Genomic DNA, 24,986 nt, shown 5'->3' with positions numbered 1-24,986 from the left:
GATGAATTTTGATGATTCTTATTTTATTTGAAAGCTATTGCTAGTCTTTGCTATTGCCTTCCGGTTTGTGCTATTTAAATTTTGTCCAGTTCTTACAATTTGAAGATGGTTTAGTTTTTTGTTAAAAAATATTTAATTTGGAGCTCTATTATTTCTGTAACAGAAAAAAAATTGATGTGGTAAATGTATTATCACGACATCTGTTCTACTTTATAGATAATATAAGGGCTTAGTTTCTGTTGGTATTGCTATTCGCTGCTAGAGGTCGCTCTTTATTTATAGTCTGAATGCGAATATTTAAAATACTTCTTAATTGATTAATCATTGTGAATTAATGTTTAGATGTTAATATAATTAATCAAATGCCTATATTTAACAAAATTAAAATTAATAAAAAGAAATTCAATCGTCGGTTGACGCCATCTATGAACGGAATAAGTAACCTAAAATGTATGTAGTTGCTAGCTTCATGGTACACAAACATGATTGAAATAAACTCGATAGAATCAATGGTCGCCATTACATATCATCTTGTAGTTTGTGTTTTGAAAGAAATTGAGTATGTCAAATCTACAAATAGCGCGCGATTTATTTGATTTTATGTTTGAGTCTGTTTGTTGAGTTTGAGAGTATTGATTTGTAATTTTATTATTTTGTAAGGCCAATGAACTGTTAAGGTAAGTTTGTTGGTTTTTAATACATTATATAGATTTTATTAAACTTAAATATTTAAAGTTTATTGATTATTTAAAATAATTTAGCATGAATTTAAAGGGTTTTCAATGTACTTACCTGATTTAAATAATTTGCCCTTTGACAAGAATTTTATATTAAGTTGTTGTTTTATGTACTTAGTTAATTCATATTAATTTTAATTATTTGCAAATACATTTTTTACATGTTTCAGATGGCACCACCTCGAAGAATAGTTAGAGAGCAGCTTGAAATCCTAATAGATTTTTTAGAATCAAACAGAGACATGTCCAAAGGTTTGCTGCCAAGTGCACCCATGAGCCATCAGGCAATGCGGCACAAATGGGCAGTGCTGGCTAAAAAGCTGAATGCTGTTGAATCAGGAGCTTTAAAAGCACCCGATGGATGGAAGAAGGTATTATATCCCCAAACAATTTTTAAACTAAATAATTCTTGGCTTTTTAATGAATTTAATTAATTATTTTTTGTTCTTTTTTTACAGTATTGGTTTGAATGGCGGCATAAATGTAGAAAAAAAGCTGCGAATGCTAAGAAATTTCAATCTGATCCAAACGCTAGTAGTAGCAGATTTGTACCACTTAATGATCTAGAAATAAGGGTGTTGGAACTAAATGGAGAAGGTTCAGTCAGTGCTGCAGTCTCATCATCCAAGCAATTGGAAAACTTCTTAACAGAAAATTCAGATAATGAGGAAATTTCTAACGATGAAAGCATAGATGAATCCGTCCCAGTGAAAGTCAAAGTTAGACAGTCTATTAGTAGCAATAACTCTAAAATGCACACAGGTGATTATTATGATGTATTTTTTATATATAAAATAATGGCTTGGTTTTTTTAATTTTGTTGATCACATTTGTAAAAAAAAAATTGTCACTGGACTAAAATTTTTATTTTGATTTCAATTTTTCAATGTTTATAAATATTTTTCAGTATTTTTTAGCATTTCTTAAATTTTTAAATAATTTATTCTACTTTGAACTGTAAGTATATCAATTTTAATAACATTCAATTTATTATTTTTTCAGATGAAGCCAGAGTTACACCACCTCCCCGGTGGGCGTTAGATTTAGAAGAACGTAGAATAGCGTCACAAGAGAGAATGGCGGATGCCTTACAATCAATAGCCAGTACATTACGCTCACAAGAAGAACGCAGATCAATGCTAGACGATAGAATAGCAGATACATTGACAGCCCTAGCTGGGACCATACAAGATCTCAATAGTGGGGTACATGATATGATACAACACATACAGAGCTCTAGTCAGACTGAAAGATCCTTTAAGGAAGTTGTATTGCTGTAATAAAATAGAAGATTATTGTGACATACACTGTATTTTCAGCACAAAGCTCAGTTCCTTGAAACCAAGCAATGTTATATTTGAGCCATCTTGCCATATATTTTTATTTGTACAAATTTAATATACTTACATTAAATTATTTTTATTTACCAAATAAACACTTTTAAATAAAAATTATTTGTTTTATTTGTATGTTTTGATGACAAAACATAAATTTTTATAGCCATTCCTTGAGGCTTGAACTATCAACCGGTGGCTCACAAATCCATAATGGTAACAAATCTATAAGGATAGGACTCATGCTAAACGGTTAAACCGATTTTAATAAAATGTGTGTTGTGGATGCGAGATTATGTTAAATTTGCATTTGCTATGTTGATTTCATAATATACATATACAGTGGTGGACGTTTAATTAGAAACACGTAACAGGATGAAGTAGTCATCAAATTTATTTACTTTTGTGTATTAACGTATTAGAGATTAAGCATTATTTCATATGTAATAGAACACCCGTTTATCTAGTTTTATAAGAAATTGCTTAATTTTAATCAAACGTTAGCTTAAATTAATAAAATTAAACAACTTTAAGTGAAGTCTGATTTCCGAGTATTTTCAGTCTGGACAACAAATTAGAAACAGCATGGTTCGAGTGTTCCAAAGTCAAAACCTGTTGAAATGCCGCCAATATTTTTTCTTCTACAAATATTTGCACCGTTTTTTAAACATTCCATCTAAAAGTTTCTGAAAATTAATTTGCTTTGCAGTATAAATGGGTAAAAGTAAGATTTGTGACCCATCAACAAGAAAAATAATTTTAAGTTTACATTTTGACAAAAACTGGAGTTACAGGAAAATTGCAAATCATTTAGAGTGTTCGATAAAAAGATATTCAATGCTACAGTTTATTTAAAAGAGCATGTTACTTCTGATTAAGTGCCTAAAAAGCTCGACCATGAAAAACCACTGCACGCGAGCATAGGCAAATAATTCTTTTTGCAAAAATGGATCCATTTAAAGGTTCCAATTGTATTAGAAAATATGTTTTTGCAAACGTGTTAAAATCTCATACAATCTAAGCCACGATGTTGTAAAGCCGTTGTTGTCTATAAAGATTATAACAGTCTAAAAACAACCCCATACGTGCCCATACTATAATGTTTCCTCCGCCATGCTGAACTGTTTATTTATTATCTAAGGCATGGTTAACTGAACGACGCGCGTATCCTTTGCCATCAGAATTGATTAAATTAATTTTAGTTTCATCCCAAAATAAAACTTTTTCACTGGCGGACTGTCCACTAGCAATATTTCTTAGTAAATGAAAATCGTTGTTCCCTGTACTGCCTAGTAAGAAGCTGTACTTTCCTGGCGTCTCTCCCAAAAAAAATTGCCTCGACTTACTGCCTGCGAACCGATCTCATCGACACATTGCGAGGTTCGTCTTCGGAAAAAACTAATTTTATTATAGAATTTGAACTTTTAAATGGATCCATCTTTGCAAAAAGAATTATTTGCCTATGCTCGCGTGCAGTGGTTTTTCATGGTCGAGCTTTTTTAGGCACTTAATCAGAAGTACCATGCTCTTTTAAATAAACTGTAGCATTGAATATCTTTTTATCGAACACTCTAAATGATTTGCAATTTTCCTGTAACTCCAGTTTTTGTCAAAATGTAAACTTAAAATTATTTTTCTTGTTGATGGGTCACAAATCTTACTTTTACCCATTTATACTGCAAAGCAAATTAATTTTCAGAAACTTTTAGATGGAATGTTTAAAAAACGGTGCAAATATTTGTAGAAGAAAAAAATATTGGCGGCATTTCAACAGGTTTTGACTTTGGAACACTCGAACCATGCTGTTTCTAATTTGTTGTCCAGACTGAAAATACTCGGAAATCAGACTTCACTTAAAGTTGTTTAATTTTATTAATTTAAGCTAACGTTTGATTAAAATTAAGCAATTTCTTATAAAACTAGATAAACGGGTGTTCTATTACATATGAAATAATACTTAATCTCTAATACGTTAATACATAAATGTTAAATGAATTTGATGACTACTTCATCGTGTTACGAGTTTCTAATTAAACGTCCACCACTGTATATACCAGCTACCAGAATTTCCTGTACGTGGCTGCTCATTTGATTTCCAGTGATTTCCAGTTATTTTTATGAATTCCATTCGATAAATATAACAACCTAAAATTTTATTATTTTTTCAAAAAGGTATGGAAGCTCTGGAAACGAGTATAAACTACTGGGAAGATGCGCTGGCCGCATTTTCGGTGAACGCACGAGGCGGCGGCGCCGGCACGCTCGCACTCACCTCGCCTGAGGAGGCGGAGTTCTGTAGAGAGATACAGGAACTGCTACAAAATGCCTATTTGCTACAGGTAACATTTGCAACTATTCAACATTACAGGAAGACGTACATAATATTATTTAAAATTTCGTACTGAAAGAGCTGGGCCAATGACAAAATCTCAAACAGATTAATTAGATGTAGGTACCTTAAAACTCAAGTAGAACAACGGCATATCCTCCACTAAGACGCACATGATAACAATGTTTCATTTTCATTTAAAAAATGACTTGATGGATTCACCAGTTTATCATCCTAAATGGTACATTTATTAAGGGAGGGTAAAGAAACCTATATATTCCAAATTCTTAAACCCACCATGTCTGCGATCGAAGACACCTTACTACTTATCTTGTATTAAACAACAACCAATGCCCATTTCTATTTTAAAATGTGTGTCTAGTGTTTTATTATTTTCTTTCTCTAATTTTCCAGGAGCGTTGCGAGCTCCTGTTCCTCGACCAGCGGTCGGTTCTGTTCCGCTCAGAGAGCGGTGGCGGGGGCGGGGCCGGGGAAGGGTCGCTCGCGCGCGTGCGGCTGCTCTCTACACACACGCACGCAGGTTCCGACCGCACGAAGGAGCTGCACTCCAGCGCTGAGTCCTTCGCCTCGGCTGAGGATCAGGTCACTATCCCAAAAAAAATGACGTTTAAGATCTTTGATTCAAACAGATTTTACTGAATGTAAAGTCATCTATAAAATTTTCATATTATCATAATATATTAACAACTGTTGCGGTATTGCACGTTCGTAACGCACGCACGTAACGTGCGAACAATTTTTTTTAAAAATTTCGTCTTTCTTCGATTTTTATCTAAAGCCTTGTATCCACTTGAGCATGCTCAGGCGAATGAGCGGCTCATTTGGCCGAGCCGCTCAAGTGGATACAAGGCTTTATGAGGCATGATAAACATTAATGATAACAATAACTACAGAACAAGAAGGCAATAAAATTGACTTATTTTAGTTTCACTTAGTACACAATGTTACAGGATTATTGCAGTGTTTTTAATTTGCACCCATTATATTATTGTCTATTGTCTATGTCTGTTGCATTATCAGTTTAATAATAGTTAATTGTAATGTTAAAATTTGTGTGGTTGCAGGTTGCAGACCTCAGAGACTTCGACGATTTAGCTGAAACAGTGCCAGAAATAGAAAATCTAGAATTATATCAAATGGGTCTTAAGCAGCTAGAAACTGGGATACCTTATAGGTATTTTCTTTTGTTATATTTTTCACAATTTAAATCTTATAGAAAATCAAAATGAAATCAAATACAAAATAAGTTGCGTCCCGATCTCTATTAGAATTCATATTAAATACATTAAAAAAATATATTTTTAGATCTTATTGTTCACTTTTCCTCCGACAATCAAAATTGAACACATCGCCTTTATTAAGTAGTAACTTAACAATAAAGTAAGAAACAAGTACAGTTTGATTCAAACTTAATGGCGGTTCGGAAGTTACGCTCCTCGTACGTACCCGTCCCGTCCCTCAACGTCCCGTTTATATCTAAAAAAAATTTTCTGCGTATAGGATCGTACGATGTACGAGCCGCCTTTAAGTTTAAATCTGTACCAATATCTCATGGTACTTTAACTGTATCAGAACGCTCCGCACGGAGGTGTTGTCGTGCGGCTCGGACGCGGAGTTCCTGTGCAAGCTGCACGGCGTGCGCCTCGCCTTCCGCGCCGTCTTCCGCGACCACGCTGCTTGGGCGTGGTTCATCGATGCCGGTCGGCAGGTGCTCACCGATCTGCTGCTGTTCGCTGACAAGGTAGATAGAGATAGAAAACACTTTATTGTACAATGCACACAAAAACAAAATTTACAGAAACTTATAATAAATGTACAATTTGGCGGCGTTATAGCTTAAAAGCGATTTCTTCCAGGCAACCTTGGGATATAGGAAAAATAAATCAGTAAAAAGGTGACACAGGTAAGGTGACACACGCACGCTTAATATGTAGCTTTTATTACGCAAACGCACTTTAACATATTCGTGTGCGCATTATCAATTATTTTGTATAAATATGTATACTAGGTACTCGTATGTGTTCAAGATATATTCCAACGATCTTGATGATCTTTATTTGTTTATACACTAACTAGCTGTTCCGCGCGGTTTCACCCCCGTGGCTCCACTCCTGTTGGTCGTAGCGTGATGATATATATCCTATAACCTTCCTCGATAAATGAGCTTTCTAACACCGAAAACATCATACCTGATCATACCTGAGCAACAGGTATCAAATAGTAAAAATTAATAATTATGTATCGAATCTCGCCGAAATTAAATATGGAGTCCCTCAGGGCTCTGTCTTAGGACCGTTGCTTTTTTTGGTATATATCAATGATATTGGTAGCGCTGGATTGTCAGGGAACATATCACTGTATGCTGATGATACTTGTCTCTTCTACTTCGGGGATTCAGCAGTCAACTTAACTAAAGTTGCTCAAAATGATCTCAATCTATTAAATAGCTGGTTTAAATTAAATTTATTGACAATTAACGTAAAAAAGACCTCTTATGTAATCTATGCAGCCAAAAATAAAAAAATATCTTATTTTCCACCTCTTACAATAGACTCACAACCTTTAAACAGATCTAATGAAGAAAAATATCTTGGCCTAATCTTGGATAATAAATTAACATTTAAATCACATATAAACCATGTGAGATCTAAGTTAATACCACTTACAGGAGCTCTAAGAAATGCGGCTAAATATATACCATTTAAATTACGTTATAGTATCTATAACACGCTTGTTAAACCACATCTAGATTATCTTATCCCAGTTTGGGGGCAATCGGCGCCTACTAATTTAAAAAAAAACTACAAATTACGCAGAACAAACTAGTAAAAATTCTTTTTAACTTTAATTTTTTAACGCCAACTAAGGATCTATACTTCCGTACCAAATTGTTTGATTTAAATAAATTATATAAATATCACACTTGCATACTGATTCAAAATATTCTATCTAATAATATAAAAACACAACACTAAACATAAAATCCCACAAATACCACACACGAAAGAGTGATAACCTTGAATTACCATTTATAAGAACTTTATACGGTAAGAGAAACTTAAGATTTGAGGGAGCACAATTGTACAATAGCTTGCCTAAAGCAATTAAAGAATCCTCATCAATTAATATTTTTAAAAATAAATTAAAGACATACTTAACTAATTTCGACAGCTGATTGTGTTATACTAGCTGCAAAATTGTTATTTCTCATATTTGTAAAAGATCATATTGTATTGTTCTTGTTTATGAGATTAATAAAGTTCTTTAAACCGAAATATTTTTTTAAATCGGACCAGTAGTTCCCGAGATTAGCACGTTCAAACAAACAAACTCCAGCTTTATAATATTAGTATAGATATAACAGGCAAAATAACTGATTGAAGTAGACAGTATAACCACAGTATTACAATATTATTTCCTACAGTAAGGAAACGCCTTTGATGTCGCGCGATGCCGCCGCCAGCGTAGGTACTTACGCTGCCACACGAAAATACGCTAGGGTTGCAACAAATGGGAAATAAAACAATTGTGATTATTAATATTATGATGAAATCATTTATTCATGTACATTCAAAATAATTGCGATTATTAAATCTGATGTAATTATTTGTTCATAAATATATAATTATTAATTACAGATAATGCACTGCTAAATATTATTTACGTGGACACTTTATTTTTGGATGTTCTTAATTGTATATTATACCATTTAACTAAGTAATGCATTCGCATTGGGATGTACAATCTGATTAGAAAATAATGAGGACAACATATACATAGCTTTGATTTTAATTCAACAGATACAATTAATACAATCTTTCTGAAATATTGTTTCCTTCTGGGATTTCAATGTATTTTCAATACATCCGTAAACGGAACAGTTTGTGCGCGCCATAATAGAATATGTAAGTACCTATGTATAATAAAATTATTACACAAAAAATACGACTGCGTCGTCCTTTCGCGATAGAGCGGCCCGCGTCGCCCGACCCCCCGCCAGTTCCCCTCCGTTTCTCTGCACAAGTACATTCGTCGCCATACTGTAGGAAATATGGTAATACTGTGGTATAACTATCATTATACCCACCTACCCTAACTAAAAATGAGTATTAGTAGCTTAGGTTCTAAATTATATCTTCTATAATAAATAAACCAGCACAATTAACTGGAGGAGTGTATGTTTTTAATTTTCAGGAACCTAAAGAATTTCTAGTCGCGTATGAAGAAATGGTGTCATGGACGACGGATGCTGCCAACTGGACTGTGTTAGAAAGCGAACTGACAAGCAAGGGTGTTAAGGTGGGTTGTCGATATTTGGTAGTGTGTATTCATCTATTCATTAAAAATACTGATTATGCTTTATTTTTACCGTCGGAAAAATACCAAAGAATCTCATGTTAAATCATGAGCTCCATAATTATTAACTACTAGTGGTCCGCCCCGGCTTCGCCCGTGGCACATATTACATATTTCACAATAAAAGGTAGCCTATGTTCTTTCTCAGGGTCTAAATATAGTCTGTGCCAAATTTCATCAAAATCGGTCCAGTAGTTTATGCGTGAAAACCATACATATACATAAAAACCTTTCCTCTTTATAATATTAGTATATAATAGATGTATACTTATTTTCCCAGGTCCTGACATTCTACGACGTGGTACTGGACTACATTCTGCTGGATGCCTTCGAAGACCTGGCTTCTCCGCCGGCTTCAGTGCTGGCCGTTGTTCGCAACCGCTGGCTCTCCGACGGGTTCAAAGAGACGGTATGTTTATACTGTTTTCTCTATATCACTACATAGTATAAAACAAAGTCACTTTCTCTGCCCCTATGTCCCTTTGTATGCTTAAATCTTTCAAACTACGCAACGGATTTTGATGCGGTTTTTTTAATAGATAGAGTGATTCAAGAGGGAGGTTTTAGTATATAATTTATTAGGTTTAAGTTAAAGCGGGCGAAGCCTCGGGCGGTAAGGTATTACATATAATAATTTTTAAAAATTAATGCTTCTGGTTTCATATATTTTTTACTCCTACCATTACGTCACTTGTACTTAATCAATAGAATTCCTTAGAATTTGTATCACTGCTCATTTTTTTTAATACTGATTATTACACAAATAAATATAGGTATATAAGACTTTTTTAATTACAGGCCTTAACAACAGCAGTGTGGTCCGTGATCAAAGCGAAGCGGCGCTACCTACAATACCAAGACGGTTTCATGGCCCACTTCTACTCCATATCCGAGCACCTTCTACCCGTTCTTGTTTGGGGCTTCCTAGGACCCAGAGAACGGCTAAAAGACGTCTGTGTATCCTTCCAATCGGAAATAGTAGGCTTCATCACAGACTTATTCAGTTTCCAGAAGTCTAGGTACACTACTGTGGAAGACCTGGCCGTGGACATCATGCAACACGCCAGAACTCGGGCCGCTAACATCACAGAGAAGTTGTCCGAGCGAAATTATTAGATAAGCTAAATGTTCAAATCATGTCACGGTTTATGGCCATATTGTATAAGACACTTGTTTCGCATTTTCCCACAGGCCTATCTTTCAGATTTATTATTAAGAAACAACTATTTCAAGCAGATTGGTTTTCTGCTTCATAAATATGTTTATTGGAAAGTGCGAAACCAGTAAGGATATATCAAAATATATTAAATTATTCATTATAGACTCAGGTGTAGGCTTTTCTAGATGTAATCGGGAGATATCGCATGGATTCTATTATAAATGTATATCAGCGCCATCTAGTGTAGAAACACCTAATGGTGTTTCTACACTAGATGGCTAGAATAACTTCATATTTTGGTGTTTGTGAGCTTGAGTTAAGAGGTATATTACATTAGTTAAAAACGTCTCTCATCTACAACTTAAGTATTTAAATGCATTTATTTCAACGTTTTGTATCATAGTTACTTTTTTTATTGTATGAAAATATAGTTATTGCATTTTTATTCAACGTTTTTAATTAAATGTAATAAAGAGCCTCTTTCTCCAGCGTTACCGTTAATTAAGTTATGGGCAGCTCAATTCTACAGGATCATTTCATTACATTCGTATTTACTCATAAATAAAATAAGGAGTAATATTCAACATTCCTGTGTTGACTTGATGTGCATTTTTATGGCCACAGACTATAAATTAAAATAGATAACACAAATGTATCTCTTACCTCCATTAACATTATTTACTTCATCAATCATTGCTGAATTCAAAACATTGTTTGCAGCGCGTATGATTTAATTACATAATTTATGTCACTTAAATTGACGCATTTTCTTTATCTAGTTTAAAGGCTGTCAAGTTTTAAGTAAGTATATTAATCATATTATGTACATTCAACTGTGTACTTTCATTATAACAATGTATATCATATCGTAATTGCTCTGCCATTAAATATTTAATCTCCATGTAATAATTATGAATACCTAATCATGTATCTATATGAATGTTAAGAGCCCTTAGCTTCAAGTGTGGATCTGCATTAGCCTAGCTAATGAATGTTTGTTATTGTTCGCCATTTAAAACAATACTTTTGTATGCGGTTCTGGTTATGTAATTTTATCATTAAAAAATATTAATACGTGTAACGTGAAACAGTAGACGCTTCTTAAATTCCTTCTAACTTTGTTGTACAGCCAATCTTGTGTTTTATTTTGTAAATATATTTAATTTATGACAAAGTTTAATTTATGTTGTTAAGCCTAGATTATCAAATAAATTGTAGATATCAAGAATGCCACTATTACTCAGTCAAATAAAATATTCAAACATGAGAAAACTGGTTTTATTTACTGATTATACTAGCTTTTTCCCGCGTCTTTGCTCGCGTAGACATTTGGTCTGCCACATAAAATTACGTGACTTTTTAAAATACATTAAAAAAAATTTAATGTAACTCCACTTCGCACTCCACCCTGCGACGTATCGCACTCTACCCGCGCTACCGCCGCCGTTAGGCGATATAATGATAACTTTTAAAAGTAAAACGAGTGAGAGGATTCAAAATAAGGTTTTCCTATTATCTATTGCTGTCGCGCTATACCTCAAGCCTCCCCCGTAGTGCGGGACAGGATCATAATGTAGTAGAGAAAAGTATAGGTTATGTTCCTACGTTTTGTTTTTTTTATATACCTAACGTTCAAAACTTCTCAGATGTAAGATTTTTTTTTCGGACTAAACTGACGTCTGACACGTATCGTTATTATGACCAAAATTAATAATTTAATCATTATAAATTGAAGCCTATGTTTTATTCTGATGAATAGCCTATATTAGTGTGGTTTCATCCAAATCCGTCCAGTCGTTTTTTCGTGAAAGAGTAACAAACATACATACACATACATCCATCCTCACAAACGTGCGCATTTATAATATTATTAAGTCTACTTAAGTGCTTGTTTAGTAGTAGGTACATAATTTTTAATGCCACTTAAACAATAGCTTATGATTACTTGGGGGGGAAAAAAATCTTTTAGATAACTTATTACTTAGTCTACATTGGTTTATTTATTCACAGAAGGTTTCTAAGAATTTGATAAAATTTTGTAGTCGGGGTTTTAAATTATCTCATTTTGTATGTATTTTAATGTAGATATGTGTAGAAAAAAAATGTTGCCATCTGCAAAAAAGATAGAGATGTGAAGAGGATTCTCTTTTCAAATAGGTAATAAATAAAACTCCAATTTATTATAAAATTTAGTATATCATAAATTTTCACAATATAGCCTTTGTATTACTATACAACAAAAAAATGGACAAATACAAAATTTAAGGTAATACTTTCCAATGAGCACCGTTTTAAAACAAATTCATTTTCAATAGTACTTTTTATAGAGATATATTCCAGAGTGTATAAATACCTAAGTGCAGATTTCTATTCCATTTCCCCAGTGTAATGAAATGTGACATTTATATCAATGTGCACCAAATACAAATAAAATATATTATCAATCATAAAAACAGGCTTTTAACTATATTAATTTCAAACGAAATCCGAAACGAATCTACAAATAAACTTTTTAATTTAATAGTTAATGAATAAAATACGTAGCATTGCTACAAATATAAAATATTATAAGGCTCTTATAACAGCATCATAAACATATATAAATATGTATTTAACAGTCTTAAATATTTTTAATATTTTCCATCAGTTATTCGTGAAATATTTCTAAACAATAGAGGATAGCCTGGAACGACTGGAATCCAGATTTGTGATAATTTCACAATAAAAATAATCAACGAAATAATAAAAAAAACCGTATCTCAATATGAAATTTGCGTGTAAATACATATATAATATAAAGATCAACGAAAGTTATACCATCCAGGCGTTTCCTGTGAAAATAAAATCTTACGACATATTGAGATATCTACTTGACAAGACTAGACACTAGATACAAGTTTGAATGAGTATACAAACACACAAAGAAATGCATGCATTCTTCTTAAAATAAATGGAATCACTCTATGATATAAGAAACTAAATGTTCCTTCAGAGTATACACAACAAAAATATATTAAGAACATGCACATCGGACGTCTACGTTTTAAATTCCATTTCAATCATGTCTGCTTTAAACGCCACGTTAATTGTTCAATCGAAAATACTAAACACAGAGTAAATATTTAAGAGCAATGCATTAGTGTTGAAAGTATTACGAAAAGAGATCACATATTGCGGACGAAGAATTTTAACAACGCAACATATCTCTGCGTAATTACAATTTATCACAAACTCTATTAGATCCACACTCATTATTTCGTAAATAATGGATTAAAAACTACATACTACGATATCCACATTAAATAAAATAAATATTTTGGTGAGCTAATACTTTTAGTGAGTAAAATATAAGTCCGCTATATTAGTATATCAAGCGCGTGAGAAATCTTCGAGAGACGGACGGGTCTTAGCTAGGCTATAGCGACAGGACTCTACGGGTAACCTAGCTCGAAAGCAAAGACGCGGGTCTCGCGAATGACTAAATAAGGAGTGAAGCTGCTGGAAATGTATGCTCAGGCAACTGTGTGTGTCACTCGCGCACGTGTGTGTGTGTGTGTGTGAGGTGAGTGCGTGCGCGTATGTGTGGGAGATTACTCTGGTTCGGGCGAGTCGGGCGCGTCTACGGCGGCGACGGTGACCGCAGCACGAACCTTCTTCAAATAACTGGCGCTGTCAAACTCCAGGCAACTCTGCAGATATCAATTGACCCAAATAATTTTTTTGTTCACGTGTGTACGTCGTTAATGTAAAAATTTTCAACTTTCCCCGTGCAATAATGCCCTTAATTGTTTTTCTATTTGAGATTGAATGTGCCTGATTTCTTTCATATTTATCAGTGCTATTATAATACATACACACAGATATCATTGAATACACTATATTAATATTCAAAGCGGTAAACCGTGCGACAGTATGAATTGTTAGATAGCTTCAAGCGTGCTAAGGAAATAGGTAACATTTTGTTTTGATTTATATTTTTTTTAGATGATGTCGGTCAGAAATTAGTGCGCGCTAATGTAAGAAGGGAAGCAAAAGAGTAAGCAAAGACGAATGCGTTTTTCAAGTTTTATATTTCAAGCAACAGACAATGACAAGAAAATAGAAATAACACTGGAAATTTTGATAACAAAACCGAAACTTTTAACAAAACGTAAACAAAATATAAGCATTATAATCAATAACAAACACGTTGCAGAGTATCCTGGTAAACCTCTACCTGTATTGTACCCCTCTCGAATATCCATTCTGTCCAAGCAGCATGAATATTTAAATCGGAATTAGTATCGCCGTCCCAGTATATATAGTTATAAACATATTCAAAACATTTTGCAAAAAAATTTATCAATAATCATCACAGAATACAATATCTATTAATACTATCATAAAAAAATCTTTACAATCACCATTAAACATATTGAGAATTTTCAATTCAGTCTTACAAACGGTCATATTATATTATTACTTTAAAACAAATTAGGAACATTACTGAACAAATACATCGTCAGACTATAATTTTTTTAACGCTCTTACGCTTAATCAGACTCAAATAATTACAAACTAATAGGATCAGTCTTATTTAAAGTCGCTTAGGACTATTGAATGAAGTCAAGCTTATATCGTTAATTTATCCTTAGCAATCGGACTAGCCTACACCACACAGGATCGATAACATTCGAGTTTATTCTTAATTAATTCCTATCAATAAGTACACTGAGATTTCTTTCCTCCGAAAGTGGTGAAACCCCACATGCTCAAAACGCATTCAGTTGCGAGTGCAATTAGATGTTATAGAAATAGTGCATTCAATTTAAGCGAACATTCCAGAACGTGCTCGATCCGATACCGATAAGTTAATCTCGGCTGCCTAAAGAGGAGCCGGAAAACGTTACCCATTCATCAAAATTATAAACCATACTCAAAGATTATCCGGAAGTTTACCTACGAAACCCCGGTATAATATTCAACCCACAATCGAGCACGTTTGTTATGTTAAATATTTTACACAAATGAAAGCTAGCGTTAGTTTGTTGGCTGACGTTTTTTGGTGCGTGGGAGAGGGGGTCGAGCGGGACGAGCTCAGTCTCCGGTCGGGGAAGGAAAGGGCGACTAAACTAGGGGGCGATCGCGAGACGATTTGTCATAACCCCACAGCCCACAGAGAACGATATCTGCATGCGTCTAAAGCGGTAACACCGAGCCTATAAAAGCCGAGCCAGATCTACTGGCTTCCGCGTCCCGAAATCCTGTTCCATCTGCTATCCAGAATCTTTCACTGGGGCGTCTAGCGCAAAGAAATTATATTCCTGAGCGTCAAAAAAGCAAGGTAATAGGGACATTCAAAACGCCTCGCGATCTCGTTCCCCAGTGCGCGCGCCGGCTGCCCCTCGCTAGTAGAAGTTGCGGCAGAGCAGCGCCGCCAGGTAGTTGGGGTGGTGCAGCGGCGGCCACACGCGGAAGGGCAGCAGGCGCGGCGCGGGCGGGGCGGGGGGCGGCGCGGGGCGCGCGGGCGGGGCGCGGGGGGGGCGCGGCGCCGACAGCGTTACCTTGCGCGCGAGCTCCGGCGGGAACGACGCCAGCCCGGCCGGCGGCAGCTTGCTGAGCGGCGAGTCCGCGTACTGCACCAGCGTCTCGTACGTGTACACCTGCCGCGAGCCCGCTGCGCCTGCACCTGCGCCGTGCCACACACGTGTACGTGCGAACGCGAACAATTCGGTTCGCAATACTCATCATTACCGACCCGAAACATTACGTGTTTCCGGTCTGTATGTTGATTATGAAATACTGATTCGCTTTCTGCAGCAAATGATATATTGTCATTTATCGTATTGCTGCAAGGAATTTCTACTAGTTAAGGTTCTATCATTTTTTTATTTTCCCGTAAGGAATGGTTGCTTTGTGCCAATTTTCTTGCTATTAATACAATATGAAACATTCATTTTGAAGCAAGATATATTATAATCATAAAAAGATTAATAAATATCTATTGTTAATTAATCACAAATGTTGCAAAATAATCTGGTTAGACTGACTTCTGCATTCTACACGATCGACAAACCATTCTAATATTAATCATTTTGCTAAATAATGATATTAAAAACAGTCTTATCACATTTTAACTTCAAAAGTCAAGCGATAAAACTGCATGCAGTTAATGTTTCTAATTTCTATTAATCAAAATGTTGATACAGAAAGCTACATTAGTTTTCACAATGCACAATAAGCAAAGTGGTATTAGTATATTTTTAAATATACATATTTTGTGCTGTGTTAGAAAATGTAATAAACAGACCTTGATAAATATTCGCGTAACTTATGTTTAAAACTCTATGAGCTTCATGTTTGTGTTATTGTTGTTGTATATTAAAAAAACATTAAGAGGCTATTAAACTTTTCTAGATTCTCAAACTATGTATAAACCTTCTACTAAATCATGATTTTATAGTAATATTTCTAAATATGTAAATAGTTTTTTTCTGAAATGAAATAAAAATAATAAAATAGGTGAAAAAAAAAACGGAATAAATGATTTTAATGAATATGATACGATTTCATGTGTGTACGTGTGCCTGTCATATGTATAATTTCCGGCAAATAACTTGAACATCGATAGCGAGCGACATTAAAAGCGCAATTTAAATATTATTGCGACGAACTGAATGTGAAAGGTTACAATATCTAAACACACTTTTTTTAAGTTTGAATACATACATTCAGAACCAAATCAATCTAAATAATTTTATATGGTTTAACTTAACTCAACCACAAATTTTCATTAAAACTAATCGTTGACACGTTGCGTTGCGAGTACATCCTTACATTATTTCAGTGTGTCCAAAAATTGCAACCGCAAACATCCATACAGAAGCAAAGCATACTCCTACGCACAACATCAAGTTCCAGACGCGTGCCAATCACCGTCGAACATTCTAGAACAACATGGAACATTCTAGAAGGTGTCCGCTCACGATCGAATGTTCGCTGACGATCAAATGTTCTAGAAGGGTTCGCTCGCGATCGAATGTTCTAGAAGGGTTCCATCGCGATCGAATGTTCTAGAAGGGTGCCGCATGTTCTAGAAGGGTTCGCTCACGATCGAATGTTCTAGAAGGGTTCGCTTGCGATCGAATGTGCTAGAAGAGTTCGCTCGCGATCGAATGTTCTAGAAGGGTTCGCTCGCTATCAAAATATGTTCTAGAAGGGTGCCGCTCGCGATCGAATGTTCTAGAAGCTTACCTTGGTTCTTGTCGGTGGAGGTGGCGCGCGAGAAGCGCGGCCGGCGCGGCACCGCCTCGCCGTCGCCTGCACACGCACAACGCACACTGTACCTACGCGCGGCGCGACTCCGCGGCGCGAGCGTGGACGGCACACATTCATCAACAATTATGTTGTTTTGTCCGTCAAAACGTGCTAAATTATACTTTTGCAGTATGTTTCTTGTGTGTAAATAAAACATCGACTCGGGTGTTCTGTTTTTTATTAATTGAAACATGTACAAGTGTGTGTGTGTGTGTGTAAAATAGTTGAAATGAAATAAATGGCGAGAAGATGTAGTGTACTTTTAATGGAATTAAAAGATTTTTATTTATAGTGATAGTTTTACAACTTGGTATTTCTTTTGAAATGTTGGAGTTATTTTGATGACGTTTTGAATTTTGAAAAAAAAAGTGGGAAAGATACCTGTTAATTTACGAAACATGTAATACCATAATTGTTCATGAATAATGAAACCGTCGCTAGTTAATGTTATGGGCAGGTGAAACATTAATAATGGCCGATGATAAAATGTTTAATTTGGAAAAACACGCTGCCATAACCCGTGTTTCATATAGTATAAGTGAAATGGTATAATAATAAATACACAATATACAATAATACATAATATAAAACAATTGATGAGAATTGAAATTCAACCACAATCTATAAATTACTGTTTCCAAACCCTACATGCTTCAGCCAGTCGCTAAGAGATATTCAAATAAATACCTTTATTATTATTGTAGCTGTATTATAGCACTCTTTGTATCTAAACAGCAGAATTTCGTCATGCTTCCTAGGTTAGTATAAACTCGAAGGCGCAAGAAAAATTTGTTTCAAACTTTATTTTCATGCAAGTATTACTATTAAATGTTTAAATTTTAATCCTTATTATAAATATAAAAGATATCACTAGTATTACTTAAGACTTCCACAGCAAAAAAATCGTTTAAAATACTTAGATTCCTAATTTTCAAAAATTGCTTACTTCCGATGACGTCTTCAACTAAAAAGAAGAGAAGTAGAAATATCCATTTAATCTTATTTGTATAAATCAACCCGTCTAAGTCTAGAGATTAATTTATTATGATAAGACAGACATTCATTCATTCATAAGACAGAAAAATAATCCCTTTGCAAATACAGATTCATCTAAACACTTAACCAAATACACAACAGTATAGCTATACACCGAACCACACATAGTTTACAACTAGTATCATGACGTCATCATTCACCCCCTCATACACATCGCTACAGCTAACAGTAAACACCGAGCTACGCCAGTCCGAAGATGTCATTACTAACCCCCCCCCCCCCCCCCTTCATACACATCAGAACAGCTAACATCGAACTACGCTAGCCGCATGTCACATCACGCACCCCCATCTCCCTCATACACATTGATACAGCTAACAGTTAACACCGAGCTACGCCAACACAGTGACGTCATCACTCACCCCCTCATACACACTACACCTAAACAGCTAACACCGAGTTACGCCAGTCCGATGACGTCACCTTTACCCCCCCGCCTTCCTACACATCGACACAGCTATGAGCTAACAGTAAACACCGAGCTACGCCAGTCCGATGACGTCATCACTCACCCCCTCATACAGATCACTACACCTAAACAGCTAACACCGAGTTACAGTGCCACAAACTTAACTGACCCGGTGGTAAAAACTGGAACTACGTGCCGCCATTTTGAAATGTCACATTTTCACAGACTTTTCATACGAAATATTTTGTTTAAATAAAAAGAAATCGACATCAGTGACACCGTCACCGGGTCAGATAAGTTTGTGGCACTATACGCCAGTCCGATGACATCACCTTTCACCTCCTTCTACACATCGACACAGCTACACAACAGTAAACACTGAGCTACGGCAGCCGCGTGACGTCACCACCGCACACGCACCTGCGTTCTCGTCTGTCTGCGGCGGCGCGAACACGTCGTCGTCGTCGGCGCCGTTGAGCGCGGCGTCGTCGCGCAGCAGCAGCGCGGCGGCGGGCCGCTGTGACAGCGTGAAGAAGTCGCCCGAGCCCGCGCCCATCGCCTCCAGCGCGCCCGCGCTCTCGAAGTACTCGTCCAGCACCAGCTTCGCCGTCTGCAATGTACAATCTCAACATGCATTTCCTTCTACAAATAAAAAAGACATGTGGCACTCGGGGACTGCCGCGGTAAAGCTATTGCAAGCATGCCTTCCTCCGAGCCCGTCGGAGTGGGTAGCGTGAGGTTTTTTCGTTACGGAATTTCTCGATTCGGTCCCCGCGCTCAAGGCCCGCGATAGAAGCTATGCAATAGCTTAATAAAAATTAACAAAATATTAAATTTGTTCAAAAAAATTAGGTCCAGCATTACAGCTTTGAACAAACCATTTCATATTGGTGTCACCAAACACTAATCTTCTTGAAATTACGTAAAGGAAGGCAAATAAAACTCACCTTAACGAGATCCAAATTGTTACCAGTGATCTTAATGGAATGTTGGCCAAAAGTCACAGTGTACTTATACTCTCCCAGGGCAGCATCGTTGGTGGAAAAGCTATGCAGTAGAGCCCTATTGTTATGCGGCGATTTCTGAAATATAACAAATTAAAATCGATATTATTTTCCCATCTCAGTAATATTTTACTGTATGATACATTCAAATTAATTTAACAAAAAAAAAATTAGTAAAGCAAAATCGCTTAACATATGATATATAACAATGCAATTACTATAAAACGTTAATTCCAATACGAAAAATTGTTTTCCCGCTTGCGTGCGTTTCCGCACTACTCGATTACACACTTTTTTACAAAAATATGAATCGTACTTATATGAAAAATACATTATATACTAGATATCTATTCAAATTCAATAATATTCCTATATAAAAATATCTTCTATAACTTTTGACAATAATAAATGATTAGTTACATGCTGAAAGCTCATGATTATATAACCTTTTTTTACCCAAACTCTACAAAAACTAGTTTCTAATCAACAAAATCTAAACAAGTAAATAGAACGTACCTCTCTAGGGCGCACCGGTTCATCGGAACCGTTGGAGTCTAGCGAAGCGCGTGAAGCGCCGAGCCCGCCCTCGAGCGCGCCCTCCAGCCGCACGGGCGACGCGTTGCGGCGAATCGTGTCGCCAATCAGGTGTTTTGCGTGGCTGTATTAGATATGTGTGTATAGGTTGTTTGCACAATATCTTTTAGAGTGATTAAAGAAATATAATACGACCAAGTAATTAAGACTACTAACTGTCGCTAACTATTCCAGCTGCTATGTGCAGTAGTTACCGACAGCTTATGGGTGCTTTTCCACCAGAGATATGCGAGGATGCGTAACAAGGGATGTGTTTGTAAAGAACCAGTCATATCGCTATACTATACTTTAATTTGTAATGTAAAATGTATTCGTATCATCGCGTTTCTCATTATATTTTTTTCATTTTTTAATAAATTAATGAGATTCAAGTTATGTAAACACTACACGAGAAATATATTATGATGATATTATAATATGTAATACGCAAGGCTACAAGGCTTATAATATGCAATAAACAATTACGTCAACATAATCGTCATTCGTCATTATGCCGTTCGCATGTAAAATTCTATAATGATTCATTATTCAGTCTATGCTATACTAAAATTCTCAAATAACCTGTGTCTATAAACGAAACAGCCAAAATCACGAAATCGTCGTATCCTTATAGAGCTTCATAATTCATGAGTCATTTATGCATTCGAGTTCATTAGCCACTGAAGCGTCAATTTCAAAACCGAGTAATATTACATTGCATATAAGGCCATATCTGTCTTAGCGTGCAATATTAAGTCACGTTATTTTATCTCGTTTTTATTTTATCATAAACCTGTTAGTTACACGACAATGCGTGGGCGAAAGAATGTATGTCAGACATACCTTTAAGAAAAATTTTATCTATTATAACGCAAATCTAAAGATAAGGTCACATTCAGGGTTCTGTTTTAGCAGAATATTAGAAATGCTTTATTATAGACTCTAAGGATTAATAACTTATACAATATAAATTTATAAAATTACGACTTATCAAGCTAAATTGATTGATAAAAGTACCTGAGCTCTAATAAATAAAAAAAATATAACCACTTACTTTACATTCTCCTCATTGGGTCCAGTAATTTGCACCAATCGCTCTTTAGCTCCAGGGCTCACTGAAATCATTTAATTATTTATTTAATGTAAGGGTTATTATTACATTGTGCGTGTTAGTTTTGTTACCATTTGGAAAAGCTTAAAGCTAAATGTGATTATATGGCGTGAGATTATTTAATGAAAGTTAATTTATTATTATTAACCTGGAACTGAATGAACTCCTCGATCAGAACTGTCGATCTTTTTTTTATTTGTTTTCATACATAATAAATGGTAGTTTCGAATTGCCTATCTATCAGAAATGAGCGAGTATGGGCAAGACAAGAGCGGATTTGTTTTAATAATAATTATTTACAGCAATTCATTATTTTTTTAAGATGGAGCATGGACTTTCATTTCACTTCTTTCATTTTTTTAAGATCTCTTTATTATTACGTTAACGAAACGTTTAAATTCTGGTTACTTAAATTTCGCCACATTAAGTTATGTTAAACAATCATGAGGATAAACATTTTTTAATATTATAATTTAAGTATCAACCCTATCAAAAAAATCTTCTCGTTCATTTTAGATAGTTAGGGGGAAAGCATAGAGACAGGAAGGTTCCAGAACACCATGCTAAGCGTCGCACAGCCCCACACCGTCACCGTGCATTCATACCTCTCTGAAAGGATATTATTGTATCACTTAGCTCCTCGATCATGTGCACCCGCCTGCCCTTGATACCCATCACTGGAAACCCAAAATCAAACTTCAGACACATTCGCAAACTTACCTAATAACCTCAATAGGGGTAGACGAGTTTTCCCAAAATAATAGTGGTGTTGAATTGGGCCTATACTCTTGTTAAATATGCGATTTGTTTTATATTTAAGGGTACATACATTTTCGTAGCATTTATATGGACAATAAAAAGTAATAGATATATTCATAAGATGTATCATCACATAAAAGTAATTAATTAATTAATATTTCTTTATATCTTTTTTCTTATAAGATTGAAAATTAATAAGAAATAAAAATGTTAAAGAATTTAAAATTACTAATTATTATCAACATGCACAATTTAAACTACAGAATAATTAATTAAAATATAATTGATTTTAATCATGCACTATAAATAACAAAAGTTACATGCATTTTCAGTAATTGAAAACATATTGTTTTCTAATAAGAATGCAATCTGGATGCAATACCAACAAGAAAAATTAATGGCATACATTTATTTTATTCAAATTCAAAAAATTCTACTATACCTTACATAAACTTTTGTTAATAGCCTGATATAATATTTAAAATGGAAAAATAAATAAAATAACACAAAATCAAATGCTTTTGAAGTTCAAATCTTGCCTTATATTTTTTTTTATTTTTTGTAATTGATAAACTGAAAAGATGCACATTTATTTAAATAAAAATTAAATCAAACCGTTTTTTTCCGCATAAATTGAAAATATTCACATACCTTTCCCAGAATCAGCATTTCGAATAACAACCTCATCCTTGGAATAATTCTTTCCGGGTATCTTAGTGGGCTTGGGGAACTTTCCGGACGGCTTGATCACTTCACCGGGTCCCAGCAGGGTCGGCGGCTCGGCGGGCGCAGCCAGCGTCGGGGACACCGAGCCACCGGACCCCGCACCCTCCATTGTTGGCACCAAGAGTGGCTACAATAATAACACCTTCAGTAGCTATGTGATCAGAAAAAAATGTTTTAATGATATTTGATAATATTATTTTATACTTTGTATTGTTGCCTCTCCACGGAACTGCATTTTATTGAATACAATACATACAATTGACTAGCTTTTATTTACTTATATACTATATTGCACTTTTATTTACTTATATAGTATAAAACAAAGTCGCTTTCTCTGTCCCTATATCCCTTTGTATGATTAAATCTTTAAAACTAGGCAACGGATTTTGATGCGGTTTTTTTTTAAAGATAGAGTGATTCAAGAGGAAGGTTTTAGTATATAATTTATTAGGTTTTAGACAAAGCGGGCGAAGCCGCGGGCAGTAAGCTAGTTTACTTATAAATAAAACATTTATAACATGTTTTGATGAGAATAAATAGTTGCTTCCATTTGAAATTCATCGATTTTTTGTACATTAATCATTATAATTCTAATACAGTAGTTATAATAATTAATAAGTAGATGATGTCATATCACCAAAATTTTTAATTATTTAGGCATGCTAATTGCCAGTATCATCACATATTAATGCATGACCTAGACATACATATATTTAATTGTGGTTGTAAACTAAATATTTAGTATGCATGTATCATTGCTTAAATAAATATGAAATCTGTAGGTTTATGGACTCATTTATACATTTCATGTTAGTCACAATTGTAAATAGCTAAGTGGAAGAAAATACTATCTCCATCTCTTTATATAGATAAGAAGTGTCAGAGCAATCATTTACCTCTGCGTGGGTGCCACGGTGTCGGTAGTATTGACTCATATAATCAGAACCCTGCCAGTGTTTAGCGCGCAACTCAATTAACTCAAGCAAATGAAGTCGAGTTTTTTTATCTAGTCGCTCATCCTGGGATCCATTGCGGAACACAACAAAATACCTGCAAAATAATACTTTTTAAGTTTTTTCTTGCTCCTAATCTAATGATTTATTTTCAAAAATAGAATTTTACCATACCTGTCTAAGAAGTCTTTATACAATGCCTCTAGTTGAGCTCCATAGAGTTTCAGATTGGAATACATAGTGGAAACATTACTTTGAAGAGCCCGATCAAAATTCCCCTGCATCATTTGATAAGCTACTGCCTCCGTCAGTACTATTAGGTCATCAACTACAAAATAATAATAAGTTAGAATAAGAACAAATACCTATTTATTTTTAAATTTAATGTATCATAAGTTATAATCCAATAAGATTCTTACCAGAATTTATTTTAACATCTAATACCGAGTTGCGGTTATGTGCAGAACTAGTCGTCGATTTAAGGGGTCTGGGAACTTCAAGTTTTTTGACTGCGCGGGTCATTTTCGTTAGAGTCGACATGGTGCTGTTGGTAAATAAACCGAAAACATTTTTATTTTGTAGCAGAAAAAAAATCATTTGTTTCTAAACTGTGACGTGACGATTAATAATTGAACAATTTTAGCGAAACATTTGTATGTAACCTTGTCATAATTTATTCATAGCTAATGAAACAATGAACAGGAACCAGGCTATCATAAAAATGGGCAACTCACTCATCCATGGCGACTGGAGTTTGTTGTAATGTACACAAACTGAAACCACTATTATCGGCAAAAAGCGTGAAAAGTGAAAGTGATGACAATAATCCTAGCGAATAAATTCGGAACAAATCCAATACGTGTTCATTACTCGTAAAATTAGTTTTTCTTGAAATATAAAAGTATATGTGAAAAAATTTAGACTTTTTGAAAGATGTGATATTTTACTCGATGTTATACATTTAGACAAAACAATTGAAAACTATAGAACACTATGAAATAAGAAATAAACAAGAAAACTCACCTGGCTACGCCATTAATTCGCAATAAAAATAAATTTAGTGCGGTGACGTTCAATCGTTCACTCCACACTTTTACATGTAAAAAAATACTAAAATTTAATTAATTATTTATAATTTTTAATATTAATACTAATTACAATAA

The 24,986-nt window shown here is 34.8% G+C and overlaps 3 protein-coding genes across 10 annotated transcripts in view; 2 read left to right on the top strand and 1 right to left on the bottom strand.

The window, feature by feature from the left end:
- Window positions 1-10,598, top strand: part of LOC123706227 (mitoguardin) — a 45,947-nt gene extending 35,349 nt beyond the window's left edge. Inside the window, exons 4-10 of the mRNA XM_045655402.1 lie at window positions 4,244-4,410; window positions 4,815-5,003; window positions 5,486-5,595; window positions 5,994-6,162; window positions 8,616-8,720; window positions 9,058-9,186; window positions 9,576-10,598. Of these exons, the coding sequence (XP_045511358.1) occupies window positions 4,244-4,410; window positions 4,815-5,003; window positions 5,486-5,595; window positions 5,994-6,162; window positions 8,616-8,720; window positions 9,058-9,186; window positions 9,576-9,893 (1,187 nt within the window). The 3' untranslated portion in view covers window positions 9,894-10,598. The remainder of the gene's footprint in view (window positions 1-4,243; window positions 4,411-4,814; window positions 5,004-5,485; window positions 5,596-5,993; window positions 6,163-8,615; window positions 8,721-9,057; window positions 9,187-9,575) is intronic.
- Window positions 518-2,182, top strand: LOC123706229. Its single transcript, XM_045655405.1, has 4 exons — window positions 518-677; window positions 908-1,108; window positions 1,196-1,499; window positions 1,740-2,182. The coding sequence occupies exons 2-4, from the start codon at window positions 908-910 to the stop codon at window positions 2,015-2,017; spliced, it is 783 nt and encodes a 260-aa protein (XP_045511361.1). The 5' UTR covers window positions 518-677; the 3' UTR covers window positions 2,018-2,182.
- A 1,514-nt stretch (window positions 10,599-12,112) lies between the features above and the next one.
- On the bottom strand, window positions 12,113-24,972 carry LOC123706062 (eukaryotic translation initiation factor 4E-binding protein Mextli). Of its 8 annotated transcripts, none has more exons than XM_045655192.1 (14): window positions 24,847-24,972; window positions 24,243-24,367; window positions 23,998-24,151; window positions 23,767-23,920; window positions 22,796-22,997; window positions 21,991-22,062; window positions 21,329-21,389; window positions 20,218-20,359; window positions 19,645-19,779; window positions 19,118-19,307; window positions 18,179-18,196; window positions 17,170-17,235; window positions 15,480-15,604; window positions 12,113-13,625 (listed from the first exon to the last, which is right to left on the bottom strand). In XM_045655192.1, the coding sequence occupies exons 2-14, from the start codon at window positions 24,361-24,363 to the stop codon at window positions 13,527-13,529; spliced, it is 1,539 nt and encodes a 512-aa protein (XP_045511148.1). In that variant the 5' UTR covers window positions 24,364-24,367; window positions 24,847-24,972; the 3' UTR covers window positions 12,113-13,526. The 8 variants fall into 8 exon arrangements, with proteins under 8 accessions (XP_045511148.1, XP_045511147.1, XP_045511151.1 ...); XM_045655191.1 differs by lacking the exon at window positions 24,847-24,972 and adding an exon at window positions 24,558-24,819; XM_045655195.1 differs by lacking the exons at window positions 21,991-22,062; window positions 24,847-24,972 and adding an exon at window positions 24,558-24,820.
- Between the last annotated feature and the right edge of the window lie 14 nt (window positions 24,973-24,986).

Source organism: Colias croceus, chromosome 3 (assembly GCF_905220415.1).
Source record: "Colias croceus chromosome 3, ilColCroc2.1".
Classification (NCBI taxonomy): domain Eukaryota; kingdom Metazoa; phylum Arthropoda; class Insecta; order Lepidoptera; family Pieridae; genus Colias; species Colias croceus.
This window is presented reverse-complemented; position numbering and strand designations above follow the sequence as displayed.

Excerpts from the sequence above, each read along its gene's own strand:
- LOC123706062 (XM_045655191.1), bottom strand. Across the intron at positions 22,998-23,766 it reads ACCGTGGCACCCACGCAGAG|CCACTCTTGGTGCCAACAAT; the intron begins GTAAATGATTGC and ends TTATTATTGTAG. Across the intron at positions 19,780-20,217 it reads AACCGGTGCGCCCTAGAGAG|AAATCGCCGCATAACAATAG; the intron begins GTACGTTCTATT and ends GTTATATTTCAG.
- LOC123706229 (XM_045655405.1), top strand. The coding sequence starts at position 908 with ATGGCACCACCTCGAAGAATAGTTAGAGAGCAGCTTGAAATCCTAATA. Across the intron at positions 1,109-1,195 it reads CACCCGATGGATGGAAGAAG|TATTGGTTTGAATGGCGGCA; the intron begins GTATTATATCCC and ends CTTTTTTTACAG. Across the intron at positions 1,500-1,739 it reads TAACTCTAAAATGCACACAG|ATGAAGCCAGAGTTACACCA; the intron begins GTGATTATTATG and ends TTATTTTTTCAG.